At 37.4% G+C, this 15,723-nt stretch overlaps 4 protein-coding genes across 7 annotated transcripts in view; 2 read left to right on the top strand and 2 right to left on the bottom strand.

The window, feature by feature from the left end:
* Nucleotides 1-1,384, top strand: part of LOC112573164 (nucleoprotein TPR-like) — a 37,418-nt gene extending 36,034 nt beyond the window's left edge. For all 3 annotated transcript variants that reach the window (XM_025253277.1, XM_025253278.1, XM_025253276.1), the window contains one exon: nt 391-1,384. In XM_025253277.1, coding sequence (XP_025109062.1) covers nt 391-716 — 326 coding nt within the window. In that variant the 3' untranslated portion in view covers nt 717-1,384. The remainder of the gene's footprint in view (nt 1-390) is intronic.
* A 715-nt stretch (nt 1,385-2,099) lies between these two features.
* On the bottom strand, nt 2,100-8,318 carry LOC112573173 (tektin-2-like). 2 transcript variants are annotated; one of them, XM_025253293.1, is made up of 7 exons: nt 8,180-8,318; nt 6,281-6,521; nt 5,901-6,098; nt 5,343-5,557; nt 4,736-4,958; nt 4,108-4,331; nt 2,100-3,682 (listed from the first exon to the last, which is right to left on the bottom strand). In XM_025253293.1, the coding sequence occupies exons 2-7, from the start codon at nt 6,494-6,496 to the stop codon at nt 3,490-3,492; spliced, it is 1,269 nt and encodes a 422-aa protein (XP_025109078.1). In that variant the 5' UTR covers nt 6,497-6,521; nt 8,180-8,318; the 3' UTR covers nt 2,100-3,489. The 2 variants fall into 2 exon arrangements, with proteins under 2 accessions (XP_025109078.1, XP_025109079.1); XM_025253294.1 differs by lacking the exon at nt 8,180-8,318 and adding an exon at nt 6,906-6,988.
* Nucleotides 8,319-8,390: 72 nt separating this feature from the next.
* Nucleotides 8,391-11,715, top strand: LOC112573175 (all-trans retinoic acid-induced differentiation factor-like). The gene is made up of 7 exons (XM_025253296.1): nt 8,391-8,548; nt 9,130-9,263; nt 9,648-9,719; nt 10,225-10,296; nt 10,590-10,714; nt 10,941-11,041; nt 11,330-11,715. Exons 1-7 carry the CDS (start codon nt 8,480-8,482, stop codon nt 11,438-11,440), a joined length of 684 nt encoding a protein of 227 aa, XP_025109081.1. The 5' UTR covers nt 8,391-8,479; the 3' UTR covers nt 11,441-11,715.
* A 157-nt stretch (nt 11,716-11,872) lies between these two features.
* Nucleotides 11,873-15,667, bottom strand: LOC112573176 (UDP-N-acetylglucosamine transferase subunit ALG14 homolog). The gene is made up of 5 exons (XM_025253299.1): nt 15,385-15,667; nt 15,005-15,153; nt 14,734-14,856; nt 14,255-14,314; nt 11,873-13,817 (listed from the first exon to the last, which is right to left on the bottom strand). The coding sequence occupies exons 1-5, from the start codon at nt 15,533-15,535 to the stop codon at nt 13,647-13,649; spliced, it is 654 nt and encodes a 217-aa protein (XP_025109084.1). The 5' UTR covers nt 15,536-15,667; the 3' UTR covers nt 11,873-13,646.
* Between the last annotated feature and the right edge of the window lie 56 nt (nt 15,668-15,723).

Genomic DNA, 15,723 nt, shown 5'->3' with positions numbered 1-15,723 from the left:
GTCACATCTATGTCTGGGTGGGTCACTAGACAGTTTTTAACAGTTGAGTGTGACGACACTTGATGATAGTCACTGCTATTAAATAATAATTTTTGTTCAGATCCTCGTAGTACAGTTTTTGAGAGTTGAATTTTGTACTTACTGGTGCAATCATACATAATCATTGCAATCGTGTATTTGTGGGGTTTTCCCCCCTCTGGCAGCAAGATTTACATAAAAAGGGTCTCAGATATTGAGGTTTATCATGAAGGATGCTTGACTCAGAAACAGATTTTTCCATCTTTGTCTTTTAGTTTATACTGTGCTGCCTTGTTAGAGACCTTCATTTGGCATGCTAGTTTTCATTGCAATAGTATCCTCACTCAGCTTACTAAAGTTGATGGTGTGCAGAGAGCACAAGTCGGCCCAGGATACAACGCATCGTGTGGGAGGACAGTGGCAGCAACAGTGCCAGCAGCACTACCACTCAGTCCTCTGCTCCAGCACCAGCCTCCACATCAGGGCAGCAGCAGCAGCAGCAGCAACAGCAGTCCAGCCAGAGGCCTCCAGCATCAGCTCGTTCACGCGGCCTGCGTCGAGGTGCCACGCCAACAAGGGCAAGGCCACCCATGGTATGGAGGGGTGGACCTCGGGGTGGGGGACAGCAACAGCAGCATCCACCTAGGGGCATGGGAGCACGACATCCCAGCCGAGGAATGTACCGAGGACAGTTTTAGGTCTTTCTCTAAAGAAAAGAGACCAATAAACTTGAAAAGTTACAGAAAATGGGAGAAACAGTTTAATGAGCTTGTGCATTTAGCATCTCTGGTAGATGGCTGGATGGAGACCACACGTGAAGCTCCATATTACTATGCTATGACATCTCTGGACTCATTGCAGTCATCCCTGAACAGCAGTGTGCAAGACTTGCCGACATGTCTGCAAACATCAAGCTTGGAGCAGGAAGAAGTGAAGCCTGCAGATTGTACCAACTTTCCTGTCTTCTCATCACCCAGAAAATTTGGTATAGGCCTGAAAGAGAATGGCCACATTGATTGTACTTCCTATCTCACACCCAAAAGCTCATATCTGTTTGACTCAGATTTCAGCTCTTTGCTTTTCCATTGTGTTCTGCCACCCACTTCCCAAACAGGAACCATTTACCTTCAGTAGATGTTATAACCAAAGAAAATCTTTTACAGCTAAGGGTAAGTCCAATGATCATGTATTTGAGAGTAAAGGGGAGAGAGTTTTAGATTTCCCTGGGGATTTATATTGAAGTTTGGTGTCCTGATATCTAACAAAGTCCATGAAAATCGCAGTATCAAATGCAGTTTTCACTGATAGACATGAAAGGTAAAACAGCCGCTCATTTTGAAATAAAACGGACCTTTAACAAAAAAAATTTTTTTTTCCAGATTCCTGTTTTTAAAAAATTTCTCTTTTGTCAAAAATGTATTATACTTTTTCGAGGAGGATTGTTCTTGATGTGGAAGAATGATGAATGGACAGCAGTTTTTTTTTTTTTCCTTTTTTTTTTTTTCTTTTCTTTGATGAACTCATGCGAAGAACTTCAAAATAAAACTGTTAATACTGAAAAAAAAGTGAAGTTCAGCAGTCTTTTAGGAAATGTGTGTTATTTTAATGGACACAGGCATGCATGTTAAGCACATAACATAATGAACTTTTTTTTTTCTCCTACTTTTAGTTTTTTTGGTGTGATGGCAAAACCAAAATGGTTAAGTTTACCACCTAACCTTTTGGTCGTGGGGAAAGGTGTCAGAGACAACTTTTCTTGGGGCTAGCTTTTTTTGTTAGGGTATTGCCCATTCCTTACAGCTTACCTTCTTTAATTCTCTAACAACTGAACTGACCAAGGCAAGTTCACTGCACTGCATGGATATAGAACCAGCTACCGTGCATGACTCCTGATTCAATTGCCAGTTCTCTAACACCTCAGTTTTATGTCCCCACTTGGTTTCTTGGAGAAAACGATAATCTTCTTAATGGTTTTAAATAGTTACCATGATGGTGTATAAGTCAAATAGCATTTCAAAGGAATCTTGATATTCATGTAGGAATTCAGCAACCACTCTTCACAGTATGCATTTAAGAAGGGATCAAGTCATCCACAAAATACTTTTTATTATTATTAGAGATCAACACTGACACCAGCAGTATAAGCTATCACATTAGCAAAACGCCATCATTGCAAGTTATTGCAAAAGCTCCATATGTAGAGGTTTTACAAGGAATTTGTGCATCCAAACCACAGAAGATTGCTACAATTACATGTTGGGATTCTTAAACACAACATACACATATAATACTGATAACATGTAGACTACAAGTCCTTGTATTCTTATTCTTTTTTCTATATTTGTAAGACTTAAACGTCTGATTCTTTCTGATCCATTTGACCAATTGTGTGTGTGTGTATATATATCCACACATAAACATATAACCTTTCTGGTTTTTTTTCTCCGTGGTTAGTCTTGACGGACTTGGCATTGAGATGACTATCACCTCCTCATGCAATACATTTGTCGTTCTCAAGTAGAAAAGTTTTGAGATTATCATTGTCTTTAACTGGGAATATGTCTAGAACTTTTAGCCCTTATACATTTACAGCCAGTTTGCTTATAAAGTCTCTTCTCATCATGGATTGCTTTATTAAAATTTTCTGTATTTTCACACCTATATCACTTCACAATTGAAAGAAAAATGTGAACAGTTGGAGTGACTGAAATAACTACATAAATGTTACAAAAGTGTAAAAGTGAGTGGTTGGTGGACATAATATGGTAGATGGGATGACCACGAGCAATACTTCCTGAACCATTAACAGAAATCCAACTGACAGTGCTACTTATCTTGAAAACAGTAACTGGTTACCAATCAAAATAACTATTCTGGATGCGTGAATGTGACAAAATCCACCTGGGTTAACACACTGCAGTTAGTCCATTACTGCCGCTAGAGAAGTGTCCATGAACACAAAAATCCCTCCATTATGAAGATTAATAAGGAATAGAAAACAGGAGTAGAAAATAACTGCAAATTTACATGCTGAATTGTTTTCTGCAGTAATCACACTAGCTAGCTGTTTCTTGTATACACTATATGCAAGTGCCGTTATGGAAAGACTAGTTATTGTGTCCAAATCTAAGAAAGCATTTTTTTATGTAAATCCAGACTTATTTAAAATCTACAAGTTCATGAGCAATATTTTTTTGAAATTAAGATTTGTACTTCAAGACAATATGTGACAGTTATCATGTACTGTCTGTAGTTATTTACAACTTTCATTACTTTACAAAATTTATACTAAGCAGTTTAAGTCAACCCCATATGTTCTTGCATAACAAAATATCAATTCTGATGTCTTTTGTACTGACATGGAATTTTCTTTTTTTTAACAATACTAGGAAGGACAATTTTCTATGGCCATTACAAATAGTACACAGAAAGTATTCTAAGCAGCAGGAAAAAGGCTAATGAAAAAAACCCTTAAGCCAGGACTGTGACTCTTTGTCTTTCAACCCCAGCAATGTTCAGGTTGCGATCAGTTGATGTCTGAGGTTTGATGTTCATCTTCTGGCGCACATCCATGCAGTGGTTGTCCAGCATAAGGGAATTATTCTTGTCAGTAAGGTCATCATTGATGCGGTGTACGTTCTTTTGCAGTCCATCCAAGGCATGTCTATGATTTAAAAAAAAAGGGTTTCAGATTCAGTAAGGGGGTGAGACTTTTTTTGTCAGTTCAAGCACTTTTTTTTTCATGTCTACTATGTCTTCCTTTGTTGCATGCGAATTGCTGTACGCAATTTAACACCTGGGGCAGGGGTGGGCAATTAATTTTCCCAAGGGGCCGCATGAGAGATTGGGATGGTTTTAGAGGGCCGGACTAATATAGTTAACTCACTTTTACCCAATACTGTATATATAGTATATATACTGGCGGGCGGGCGGTCAGAGACAATAGGCGGGCCGCATCCGGCCCGCGGGCCGGCCTTTGCCCAGGTCTGACCTAGGGTATAGCTAAAGAGAATCTCATTGTGTCTATCAGTTTTCAAAAATTAAAAAAAAATAATAAAAATAGACTGGGAGTATGTAGAAAGCACTTACTGTGCCTGTCTGAGTTTCTCCTCTAATGCCTTCTTGGTGGCCTGAAGCTGTTTGACCTCATCTGTCAACCCATACTGCGGTGCATCGCGACAAAGCTCCACATTAGGACGGTAGGTTCTGTTCTCCAGACGTGTTTCTGCAAGCTTTGTAGGGTTGATTTTGGCACGGATGGCTTCTTCTATCCCTCGAATGTCATTCTCCATTTGAGCAATTTCATCCAAAGTCTACAAGATTTTAAGAATTTAATTATTCAACGAAAGGGCTTTCAGATGTGGGCCACACAGTTTTTGAATGCCTTAGTAAAGGGAAGTTATGTTTAGAACTTGAAAAAATGATTTACTAAAGAATATTGTATATGCAAGAGGTGTGCTTCAGTTGTACAAAAAGAGGGTAACATGCATATCTGTTGTCTAAGCTGTGTTCTTATAATAAACAAACTGAAAACCAAACATTTGTTTTCTGTGTATCTTATCGCTGGAAGAAGGAAACAGCATGTTATTAGCTTTAATCAAAAAACAGCAGTAATGGCCTTATCAGTTAAATGGTAAAACCGCTCAAAGAATTATGAAACAAAAGGATAACCAAAATCACAAACGAATAGCAAACTAATACCATAGTTTTCTCTCACCAGTTTTTTCTGCCACTCCAATTCATCTTTAGCTCGCTGAAATTCATGAATTCTTTTGCGGTAGGCATACTCTGTGGCAGTTTTTTGGGCTTCCAGGTCATTAGTCGTTTGATGAAGAGTGTGGTGGATAGCCTCCCTTAGCCGAGTAGATGCCAACATCTCTGCATCAGCACGCTCTTTATTGTAGCGGCTGAAGTCCTCCCACTGCTGAGGAGTTGTGGTCCTGCAGCACAAGATGTATGGTGTTTTATGTAGCCTTTGGGATTTTTTTGCCTTGGCACCTGCAGCACTTCTAACAAATGCCATAGAAAAACTAAACAGAACATCTCAGTTGACATGTTTCCCTTTGTTGTTTTTTTCTCTTGGAGGTGAATTAGATCAATAACAAGTCTCTGCTTATAAATGAAGCATCAGTATCAATGTTTGTTTGGTCTAATAGTTGCATAAAGGCCAACATTTAATAAACTGCAGTTTCTTGTGGGGTTTTTTTGCCTATAAAGATCGGTCCAGATCATGTCATTTTATTTTTTCCTTGCAAGCACTTGTCAGGCAGCTATTTTATATCTAATGAACAGTTAGTGTAGTTTAAATTTTTTTCAAAACTTGCCCTTTGGGCACTCGAAGGCTATCTGGTTTATAGCTGATCAGGGGTGAACGGTCACTGAGGTTATATTGATCAATGTCGATGCCGAGGGCAATGTTTTTGTCCTGCAAATCAGCCTGGACCTGCTGGCGTGCCTCCTGCAGCAGACACAGCTGTTCAAAGGCCTCGCCAATCCGCTGCTGTAGAGCTCTTTTGATGCCCTCAATTACTTCCTTTTCCTTTTTGAGAAACAAAACAACATACAACTCATTCAAATATACTCTACAGTTCTGAAACTTTCAGTCCAAAAACCTCTAGAACAGGACCTCAGGATTTGTCTACTTATGCTTATGAATCTTTATCCCATCCCCAACAAAAAAGTTGATTGTCTACCCTACTTCTTTCACTATGAAAACAATCAGAGTTGTCTGAAATATGCCTATTATTTCCACCTATCATTGCCAAATTTAGAGTTTGCTCAAATGTGTCAGGGGAAGGTTTTATGTGACAATATTGAAGCACCAATTATTGTCCTTTTCCAAATAACTTGTAAGTTATCTTTCATGACAAAAGCAAACTTGCCTTATGCAGCTGGTTCTCAACTTCATCCTGAACTACATCGATGTGTTGGCGCCCCTCACGCAGTGTCAGACATTCAATGTTGGCATCAGTGGGGATGTTTTTAGCCTCCAGAGAAATCTCTGTCAGTTCTTTGGCCTCCGAAAGGTCAGCAATTTCTTTGTCCAGGTCTGCAAGTGTCTTCTCCAGAATTTCCTTCCACTACAAACATCATATTCATAAAAGATTGCACAAATATATAAACTATGAACTAAAGTGCTTTGGGAACACATAGCTCACAGATACCTATTAGAAACTAGCTGTTTCTCCCAGTCTGAAAGGAGAATTGAAAGAAAAACTTTGTTAGTTAAAACATTTGTTTTTACATTAATCTTTCTACTTACCTTGCGGATGTGATCAATGCGGTCAGCCAAGCGCACATTGTTAGAATACTGGTCCCACTTTGTCTGTGAATCTGTTTCATTGCGCAGAAAGCGACTTTCCTGTCGTACTTCATGTGAGGCACTGCGCTGACGCTCAGCATTGGTAGATATTGCATAACTGTTGGTAAACCAGTCAGGTGGCTGGAAACGGGTAGTAGGACGAACTTCAGTGGCCATGCTTTTTTTTATTTTAATGATTTTCCTGTGAATAAATTATCTGTTTAAGGTACAAAAATGACCCAATTGAAAAACAATTTTTAAGTTATCTTTGTATATCCACTTTCTGCTTAAAGTTCTTAAAATGACCCTAAAGATTAATTTTTCATAGAACTTTTAATAAGGAACATTTTCATAACGCTTTTTCAATAATTTGCTCAGAGCACTTTACAGAAGTGATTAACAGACCTTTCCACATAAAAGGAATCACTAACACCATGCCCATATATTTGCATGTAACAGACATGCTCACTTCTACTTCAGTCACACTACACATATACAAGGTAAATACAGACACATGTTATGCATGCTCGTGGTCAGGACAGGGTGGCAGTGAAGTCTCTGTTTTGAAAAAAAAAATGTGTCTTACGTTTGGACTTAAGGGTGATAAGAGAATCAAAGTGACAAAGGTTGATGGGTAAGCTGTTCCAAGTTGATAGGGCTTGGTAGCAGAAAGTCCTCTAAACATATGTTTTTGTCTTTGCATAATTTTTATATCAACAACAAAAGGTGAACAGGTTTATATTATCACACTTTGTGCACCTGTTTAACACAGTTTTAGTAACAATGGCTATTGAAAATAGCACTCATTGTTAAATGTAGTCCAATAATCAACAAACAAATAAATAATTTGTAGTATGACCTATTCATATTAGACAAATTAGTCACATCTTACTTACAGAAAGATTTTCATGGCAACTGTTCAACATTATGTTTCACCCTTGAGTTTCCTACATGTTTCATTGTGAACATTGTTTGGTATTTGTGCTTCATCCCTTATTCTTTTTTTTCCTATTCTTAAAATTGCTTACAGATCTAAATCCTTTTCCTTGCCTATGAAAGCTAAAAGGGAACACCCAGCAGTGTAATAGTTAATATTACACTCAATTAATTGTCACCATTGCCATCTTACTGCAGTTCAGATCTTGTCTAAGGAAACGCTCTGTATGTGATACATGTGCACGTTGGGCTAGACATTTGCATGGTTTACTCTGTGTTCTCTGGTTTTCTTCCCCCCACATTTCCTGTCACAGTGCAAAATCATCTATTGGTAGAAGGACTTTCCTACAAAACCAACCAGCTATAATTATGTGCAAGCTAACAAATTCTTATTTTCTTCTGGATGAAAATTGCTTGTAGTTCTTTCGATATGTCGGTTTCTGTAAATCATACAAGCAATACGTACTTTCAACTTTTATGGTACCTAGTGCTAGGAAAAGTACTCGATCTATATTATATTTTTTCACAAGTATGGAGTATGCAAAATTAATTATTTTATGTTCCATTCATTACTGTTGTTTCAAACTAAGTTTACATTATTACTTTCTGGCGTTAATCAATAACAAATACAGTACTAGAACAATTTACTTAATGGTATAGTGTGCCCTGTCCCAACTAGATGATCAAAAAGGAGTCATATCAACCGATCAAAATTTATCGCACTTTTGATGTAGATAAAATTATGTACAGCACGCTAAGTGCTTTTCATACAAGATTATAATATGTATAAGTCTTTTTCCAGAATAATGAACAATATTTGATCTCGCAAGAGATTCTAACTTTATTTTTACCCATAATTTTATGTTTATTTCTTATCGCCTTTGTACTCAAATTAACAGAATTACAAATTGAAATTCTACTTACTTTAAATGATATGTAAGTACCCGACGACCGTGTTACCTGATGCGGTAGGACTGCAACAACGCAGGTAGCTGTCCTGTTGCTAGGGAAAGATCAGTCTTCCTGTACAATGTCAGAAGTACTATGATTGGCTAAAGTTGGAAAATTTGTCCAATTCAATTTGAGAATGCATTTAAGACGTCCTTGTCGTCATGGTGAGGTTACCGAATTGTTCCGAGATAAGCCGAGCAGGGCCGGATGTAGGCAGCACGTGACACAACATCTGACACATGAGGGTGACACAAGTGTCGTATTCATCGCATCATGTGGCTGAAAGTAATAATGTGTTTCAAACTGCTTGTACTTCTTGTAATCGCAGATACTACACTAGAAGTAAGTAATATATTAAAATACTGCTTCTTTTGTGTTTCTGATCGAGAACGATTGATTAATGTGCGATGAAGTCATGGCCGATGATATATAAGACAATTAAATTTCTTTCAATGTGTTCATGCCCCCCCCCCCTTTCTTTTTTTCAATTCAACACTGCCTTTGTAATAACAAACATTATAAAGACTAAAGGAGAAGAAATATGCGCTGAATTACGAACAGAAAGTACCTGATGATCGATATACATATATGGTCAAGATTTATATTGAATTTCTTTTAAAAAATTTAATGTTTGTAATACTGCACTATAAATAATATTGCATAGATCTGGTAAAGTGCGTTACACGGATTGTACGCGACGTCATGGGTCTTAAGAGCTTGACCTATGTTTAACGAATTAGAAAAAAAAAGAGCTAGACCATAAAATATATCGCATTTACACTTGCATTTGGTTTATTGCATATGGCACTTGCGTATGCAGCTCGATCAACGCCCCTCGACAGCTCCTCCCCTGGTCAATCATGTTAGCATGTATCCTGGTATTTGTGGGGACGTGTATAACAAGCATTTGTTGGACATTGCAGAGCTTTGCATCTGTGTGTCAGAGGCAATGTGAAAGTGACATGAAAAAGCAAGTGAAAGCAGACTGTTCGTCACAAGGTCTGAATATAAGTGGACGCTGTTGTTACAATGAGACAAGTATCTCAAGTGCCGTTGTGTAAGTTGTTGAGATGGTGTGGAATATAGTTCTGTAAGACTTAAAGCTTGTAGTGAGGTACAATAAAGATCAGGTGACCTGGGTTCAGATCTTGTGTCAGGCTTTTCCTCTACATGTAGCACATGTTTACAGGCCAAGCTTCTTTGCCATTAACAACATAAAGTGGCACAAAACACTAATGTTCCATATTTCTTCCCCATCCACACTGTTGATTATGCCTGATAAAGATTTACTGAGCAGTGATCATCAAAAGATTCCAGGCTAGTTGTCAGAACTGAGATTTCATGTATCACTTCTTGATCTTAACATCAGAACAAAAGAAATTGCTTTAATAATGAACTGAGGAACATGAGTTTAGATTTATCATATTCTTTTTGTTTACAGAATAGACTTGCACAACTGCAGTTTGGACAAAATTGATGATCTTTTCAAAAACTTGACCCATCTTAAAAATATGTGAGTGATGATTGTCTCAGTGTCTTGTTACATTAGTTTGGGAATTGTGCTTTATGAAAACCATTGACACAGATGGACAGAGCAATATTTGAACAATTAGTGTGGGTAGGGCTTAGATAAACATTTTGAAAGTGCCATGTGTTGGATCAGGATGAACCGGGAATATACACTAGTTTTAGTCTTGGGTGTTTTTCTCAGCAATAGGGACTTTTTGTAGAATTTAGAGGGAGGGAACCAGGTGTGTATGAATCAGAGATGTACCCAAGTGCCTATATTACACTTTCAGAAATCTCATATGCTGAGGACTGTCTTGGTTTGCATGTATACTTTAAAGTACCCCCAGTTTTCAAGAAGCTCATACTTGTGTTTGTGGGTGGGGATGGATGCATTTGTATGTGCAATGAAGAGTAGCACTAAGCATATGTGTTTTCTGCATATTGTTTTGCTTATAAAGAGAAGATAATAATTACACATAAGTATAGCATTTAATTTCCTTGTTTCCCAGATCGTTGGAGGACAATCCACTCTTTGGCATTCAAGCATTGGATTTCTACAAACTTACTGAACTGGAATATCTGTGAGAAATGTTTTAAATATTTATAGAATATTTTGAGTGTGAAGCTGTTGGATGGGCAAGTACCTTTTATGGATTTTTTTTTTAAGACCAATTGTTTCTTTGTTTTATAATTATCAACTGAAGGTTTACAGTCAGTTAAACTATCCAAAAAGCTGTCTTGTCCTCGACTCTTTTGGTTATGGTTTTCTAAGAAGTGTGAATGGCTAGAGAGAAAGGTACACATTACATTTTACCAGAATAAAGGCAAAAATGACATTTTGGGGTGGGGGGTGGGCTTTTTGTTTCTGTTAAAGTTGGCTTCCAGTCAAAAGTGCATCAGCTGAATGCCCAGGAGGAGTAAGTGCATGGAATAAATCGGAGATGACCTCTAGTGTGCTTTTTTGCCAGAAGCTGATTGACCCTTGTGTAGAAAACAATGGTAAGAATTCTACAGGAAAGATATTTAATACTCAGATAATTTTTCAATTTTATATAGTGTTATAATTTCTGAGGAATCAGATTTGATTCCATTTATCTTTTCAGTCTAGTCAAAAGGTTAATGACATCCCTATATTTATTGAAGTTGTGGGCGATACACTTTTTTAAAAAAAACTTCAAGAAATAATATGCGTTGTTAACCAAGGAGTGGTATATGAATATTGCAGAAACATGTCCAAATCCACAATCTTACTGTAAACCTGCTGGCCCAGGTCTTGTAGACTGTTTGTGTTCTCCTGGTTACCATGGTTACAAATGTCTCAGACAGGTAAGTAGAACTGTCATACAAAAGTGTTCATACAACTTGCTGCAAATATAGGAAGCATGTAATATTGATTGAGAAAAGAACAGGTGAAGACAATGCTCAAAATAATGTTATCTTCATTGCAGTTCATATGTGCACAAAAGCTGCCAGTTTCCATAATGGATTGAGATTTTTGCATATTGGCCACAGACCTCATTTTTTTACCATGCAAAAATTTATACAAGTGGTAGAAAACAAGCTTTGTTGGCTTAAAATGTTGTGTACTACAATTATCCTTTTTTTCTTTTTCAGGGGTCCTTTCCAACTGCAGCATTTGCTGGGGGACTCGCAGGAAGCACACTGGCATTGTCAGCAGTGCTTTGTTTCTTTCGCACCAAAGGCATCAAAAAACATTCATCCTAATTCTTCAGGCTGTGAATGCATGTTGCATCAATAAATATGATCTCAATGAATGAAGGCAGAAAAAGTGTACAAGAAATATTAGTTTTCTGAACCCAAAATCTGTTGTAGGGTGGGTACAGAAAATTGTGTATGTGAGGGTATATATGCAAACCTTTGAGAAATTGAATGTATGCGTGGAAGGAAAAAAGTGTACCTAACACATCCAGTAATGATCTTTGTACTCAGGTTTCAGAAAAATGCATTTATCCTTAATAAAAAATAAAAAATAAAAAAAATATTTTGGATGTTTTTTAATTTCAGTCTTTATTTAATAATCCAGATCTATTTAATAAACTTTTCTTTTCAAAGGTTTTATATTTTCTGGAATTTAAAAAAAAAAAAAAAAAATGAAAGTGCCATAGTGAATACTTGTCATATATTTACCATCTAAAAGCTGGAAGTACATGGTTTTTTTGGTTATAGTGGACTTAATTTAATAATAAGATTTTTCTCTGAAATGTTACCATACAGCCTACGGTAAATATAATAAGCTGTGGTCACTGAAACACAAGCATGCACACAAAAGTCTGATAAAAGCAGTGTATGAATTGACTGCAATGTTAGAAAAGTAAAATGAGTATGGAACAGGGTTGCCAAGCCACCTAAAATGTGTGATCCTACTTATAAGATGTTAAAATTAAAATCTCCCTGGGAAACCAAATATTGCAAAAGTTATTAAAAAGATACACTGCAGACCGAAAAAGACAAAAATTTTGATAGGCCAGTAAACTGGAAATACAAACATGATAATGTGCAAAACTGGATAATAATAATAATGATAAGAGAATTTCTAGACTTTATCCCACCATCAAAGGCTAGCTCAAATGATGCAAGGAAAATGGACCCTTCGTAGAGTAGAACACCTGCAGGGTAGTGGTGATTTAAATCAGCAAACGAAAATCCCGGATTTGAGAGGGTGTAGATATGGCACTAGAGACTATTAGACATTGAAGAAGACAACAGCACGGCACAGACTCAGGAAAACAGTCCAGAACAGTAGTAGGCGAATCACAGATTAACAGCAGTCAGCAGAAACCAAACATGAAAACCAAAAGGCACTACAAGAAACAGAAGAAAAAGAACGGACAGCTAGTCCCCTCCAGCTAGTAAGGATACAGCGAAACTACAACAAATGAAAGCATTCGTAATACAAAGTCAAGATCCTCAAGTTGCATGGCGAAGGTCCACTGAACACCCATGTTGCTGTTATTCTCTACACACCAAGATCTGCAACTTCAACGCAAATGTAAAGTTGGTCTGATATGGATCTAAGACATGGCGTGTGACAAACACCATCACCAACAAGATTCAAACTCATCAACAGATGTCTGCTCCACATTCTCAACATCAGATGGCCTGAGAAGATCTCCAATACAGAACTGTGGGAGAGAACAGCCAAAAGCCTGCCAGCCAAGACATCAAGATGTGAAAGTGAGGCTGGATCAGTCACACCCTGCGAAAACTGGCTGACAATTTAACAAGACAAGCTCTGGGCTGGAACCCGCAGGGTTAGGAGACCCAGACAGACATAGAAGAGATTGGTTCACAGTGAGGCGGAGGCAGCTGGCATGGACCCAACTGGGAAGGGACGCCAAGAACCAGATCCAATGGCGTAGTGAAGCTGCAGCCCTATGCTCCACTGGAGGCATAAAGGAAGAAGATTCAGAATTACTATTTATACACAGGCTGTGTATAGGATCCTGTCGCACTGTGCCAGAGTACTTGTTGAAGGTTGGGCCTGTATATGAACCATTTCCCTGTCCTTGCTCAGCCTCAAAGTCCTGCTACATGGAATACCAACAAAAAGCATTTGAGGGCTAAAACATTCCAGAATGCAGCTACTGTGCTATGAGACCATCTGCCTCCCAGAGACTCTCTGAAGAGTGCATAATATGAGCAATTTTCTGCAAGCAGGACCACCAGTCACACCATGTTCTTTCAATAACTCTCTCACACTATGCCCTTAACCACTTCTTCCTTTCCTCTCATTTTTGATTGCTTATATCCAATTTCTTCCTATGTGCAATTAGAATGTACACATTCATATCATACATTGCTCTGGGCTCAGGGACATCTGCATGTATGCTTAGGACATTTCTTCTTTCTCCAGAAAAGTTAGCAGAGCATATATATCAGACGCAATTATCTAATTACACATGCAGAAGAGTCACACTAATCTACCAATGTATTGACACTTTGGATACTTCAGTGTCAACTCTGGCCATTGAACTAATAATGAATCAGCAAAATTGTAAAGCAGTTTGGCAGACATTGACAAAGTCTCTACACGACATATGCTTTCCACATAAACAATTTTTGTGTCTTGGATCCACAGCCACTGAAACATAGCAAAAAAAATACACATATAATTACATAAAATTTTGAAATATGAGCAGCTTTTAGTTTTATCTCATCAATGTGCTCAGTTAATAGAAAGTATTCCCTTCATTACCATTTGTTTTAGCTGAGATTTCAAATAATTCCATTTAAGCAAGATAAAAGCAGAAAAAAACAAGATAGAACACATCTTTATTGTAGAACTGTTATAAAAGTATTCACAACTGCTATGATAACAATAACCTACCTTGCACATCAGACATTTTTGCAGTCTAACATTTCTTCAAGCGCACCCAACTATTGTTTACATTTATATTTTTTCCTTTTCTCTGCAAAATTGTATAAAGTATTGGTGACTATTTGACATATTTCATTATAACTCATGCTTCAACACAGTACAAAACAATTTAAGATTTTTTTTTATTTGTCAAAAGTCACCTTCATTAGGAGGCCTGCAAAACATATGGGTATACATGTGCCTGGTCCATTGCAAAGGATCTGTAATAAAAACATAATTATAACACCAAGCTGAACAAAGCTACATTTCATTTTACATGAACAATTTAACAGCATCAGAAGATCTAATAAAATCTTGTGTCAATGTTTTAAATGTTTTGTGTGCTCTCCACACTCTCTCTCTCCCATACACATAAAAATACTCAATTCCACAGAATATGTATTTGTTATTAAATTTGTCAGCTATTTTGGGATGCAACATATGAAAGAACCTATGCCATGAAACTCTTTTGAGATTCTAGTCTGATTTACATGGAGCAACACAAAAGAATGCAAAAGTCAGTCTGGCTAGTTGCCATGAAGCCTGAGCTTCTTGTGATAGAATTTAAGGTCAGCATTAGTAAATGGTAAGCTACACCCATTGTGCATATTTTCAATCAGTGTGATAATGATATACCTACTACTTCTGGTTTGATTTTGAAGACAAGTGGCAGGCTGAGAAGGAATGCATGAATTGTTGTAAAAGTTGTAGAGATCCATGACTGTCTCACTTCACGACTTCGAGGAACTGTGTGCACTTTGTACTGAATTGGAGCAAATATAAAATACATTGGTTATCTTTACAGTTTACAAGTTTTAATAGCTGTGTTTTATTAAAATTAAAACACGGAACTAAAAAGCGCTACCGTTAAAAAGATAATAATAAACCATCTGACAACTAAGATATTATACCTGCTTTTCGTCAACACCATGAATAGTTTTTTCGTGTGCATAAACTTTCTGCAAACTTATTGGATCTGTTGATGCCACAACATAATGTCTTGGTGTGTAATGACTCCCCAGGCTTTTCATCAGCACCAGAATCTCTCGTGTGTGACCACCTGTTAAAAATGGATTAAAATCGCGGTGTATATAGTTCAAGAATTACAATTTTTATCTTTCGCTATATAAAACTGACAAGAAACATATTGTCCTCAGTTTAAAGAGTACAGATTATGTATGCCTAGTTAACTGCATAACAAGTGTCACGCAGATGGGAGCAAGAAAAATCTGCGACATCAGGTACGCGTAGAGCTTAATTGGTGTTGTTCAATAATCAATGTTAAGCTCACCCGAACCGACTACGACCATTAGCGACGCTGGATCGGACTTCTCACGTCTCGTTGTTGTTTTCATTTTTTTGTGAAGCACATACAGCGGAATCAGGAGCATAAAAACTGCACAGCAAATTGTAGAGGAGCAGATTAGTAGAATGTCGTCCATTATTTCAAAGCGGCGTTTGCCTAAGAAGCGAAACTGGAAATGAAAAGTGATGGTTGCGTCCCCTTGTTGCGAGCTGGCAGATGATTACGTAAAGTGAACGGATATATTTGCCTTTAAAATATGAAGATTTGAATGATTTGGACAGCTTTTTAACAAAAGATGCAATAAATAGTGTCTGATTTAAAGAA

Source organism: Pomacea canaliculata, linkage group LG10 (genome assembly GCF_003073045.1).
Source record: "Pomacea canaliculata isolate SZHN2017 linkage group LG10, ASM307304v1, whole genome shotgun sequence".
NCBI classification, from domain to species: Eukaryota; Metazoa; Mollusca; class Gastropoda; order Architaenioglossa; family Ampullariidae; genus Pomacea; species Pomacea canaliculata.
Note: the sequence above shows the minus strand (reverse complement) of the source record. Positions and strands in the feature narration are given on the sequence as shown.

Excerpts from the sequence above, each read along its gene's own strand:
- LOC112573173 (XM_025253293.1), bottom strand. The coding sequence starts at position 6,496 with ATGGCCACTGAAGTTCGTCCTACTACCCGTTTCCAGCCACCTGACTGG. Across the intron at positions 6,099-6,280 it reads GCATTGATCACATCCGCAAG|TGGAAGGAAATTCTGGAGAA; the intron begins GTAAGTAGAAAG and ends TGATGTTTGTAG. Across the intron at positions 3,683-4,107 it reads GAGAAACTCAGACAGGCACA|ACATGCCTTGGATGGACTGC; the intron begins GTAAGTGCTTTC and ends TTTAAATCATAG.
- LOC112573175 (XM_025253296.1), top strand. The coding sequence starts at position 8,480 with ATGTGGCTGAAAGTAATAATGTGTTTCAAACTGCTTGTACTTCTTGTA. Across the intron at positions 9,264-9,647 it reads AGTATCTCAAGTGCCGTTGT|AATAGACTTGCACAACTGCA; the intron begins GTAAGTTGTTGA and ends TTTTGTTTACAG. Across the intron at positions 10,297-10,589 it reads CTTACTGAACTGGAATATCT|TTGGCTTCCAGTCAAAAGTG; the intron begins GTGAGAAATGTT and ends TTTCTGTTAAAG.
- LOC112573176 (XM_025253299.1), bottom strand. The coding sequence starts at position 15,535 with ATGGACGACATTCTACTAATCTGCTCCTCTACAATTTGCTGTGCAGTT. Across the intron at positions 15,154-15,384 it reads AATGGTCGTAGTCGGTTCGG|GTGGTCACACACGAGAGATT; the intron begins GTGAGCTTAACA and ends CATTTTTAACAG. Across the intron at positions 14,315-14,733 it reads TCAAAATCAAACCAGAAGTA|ATCCTTTGCAATGGACCAGG; the intron begins GTAGGTATATCA and ends TTTTTATTACAG.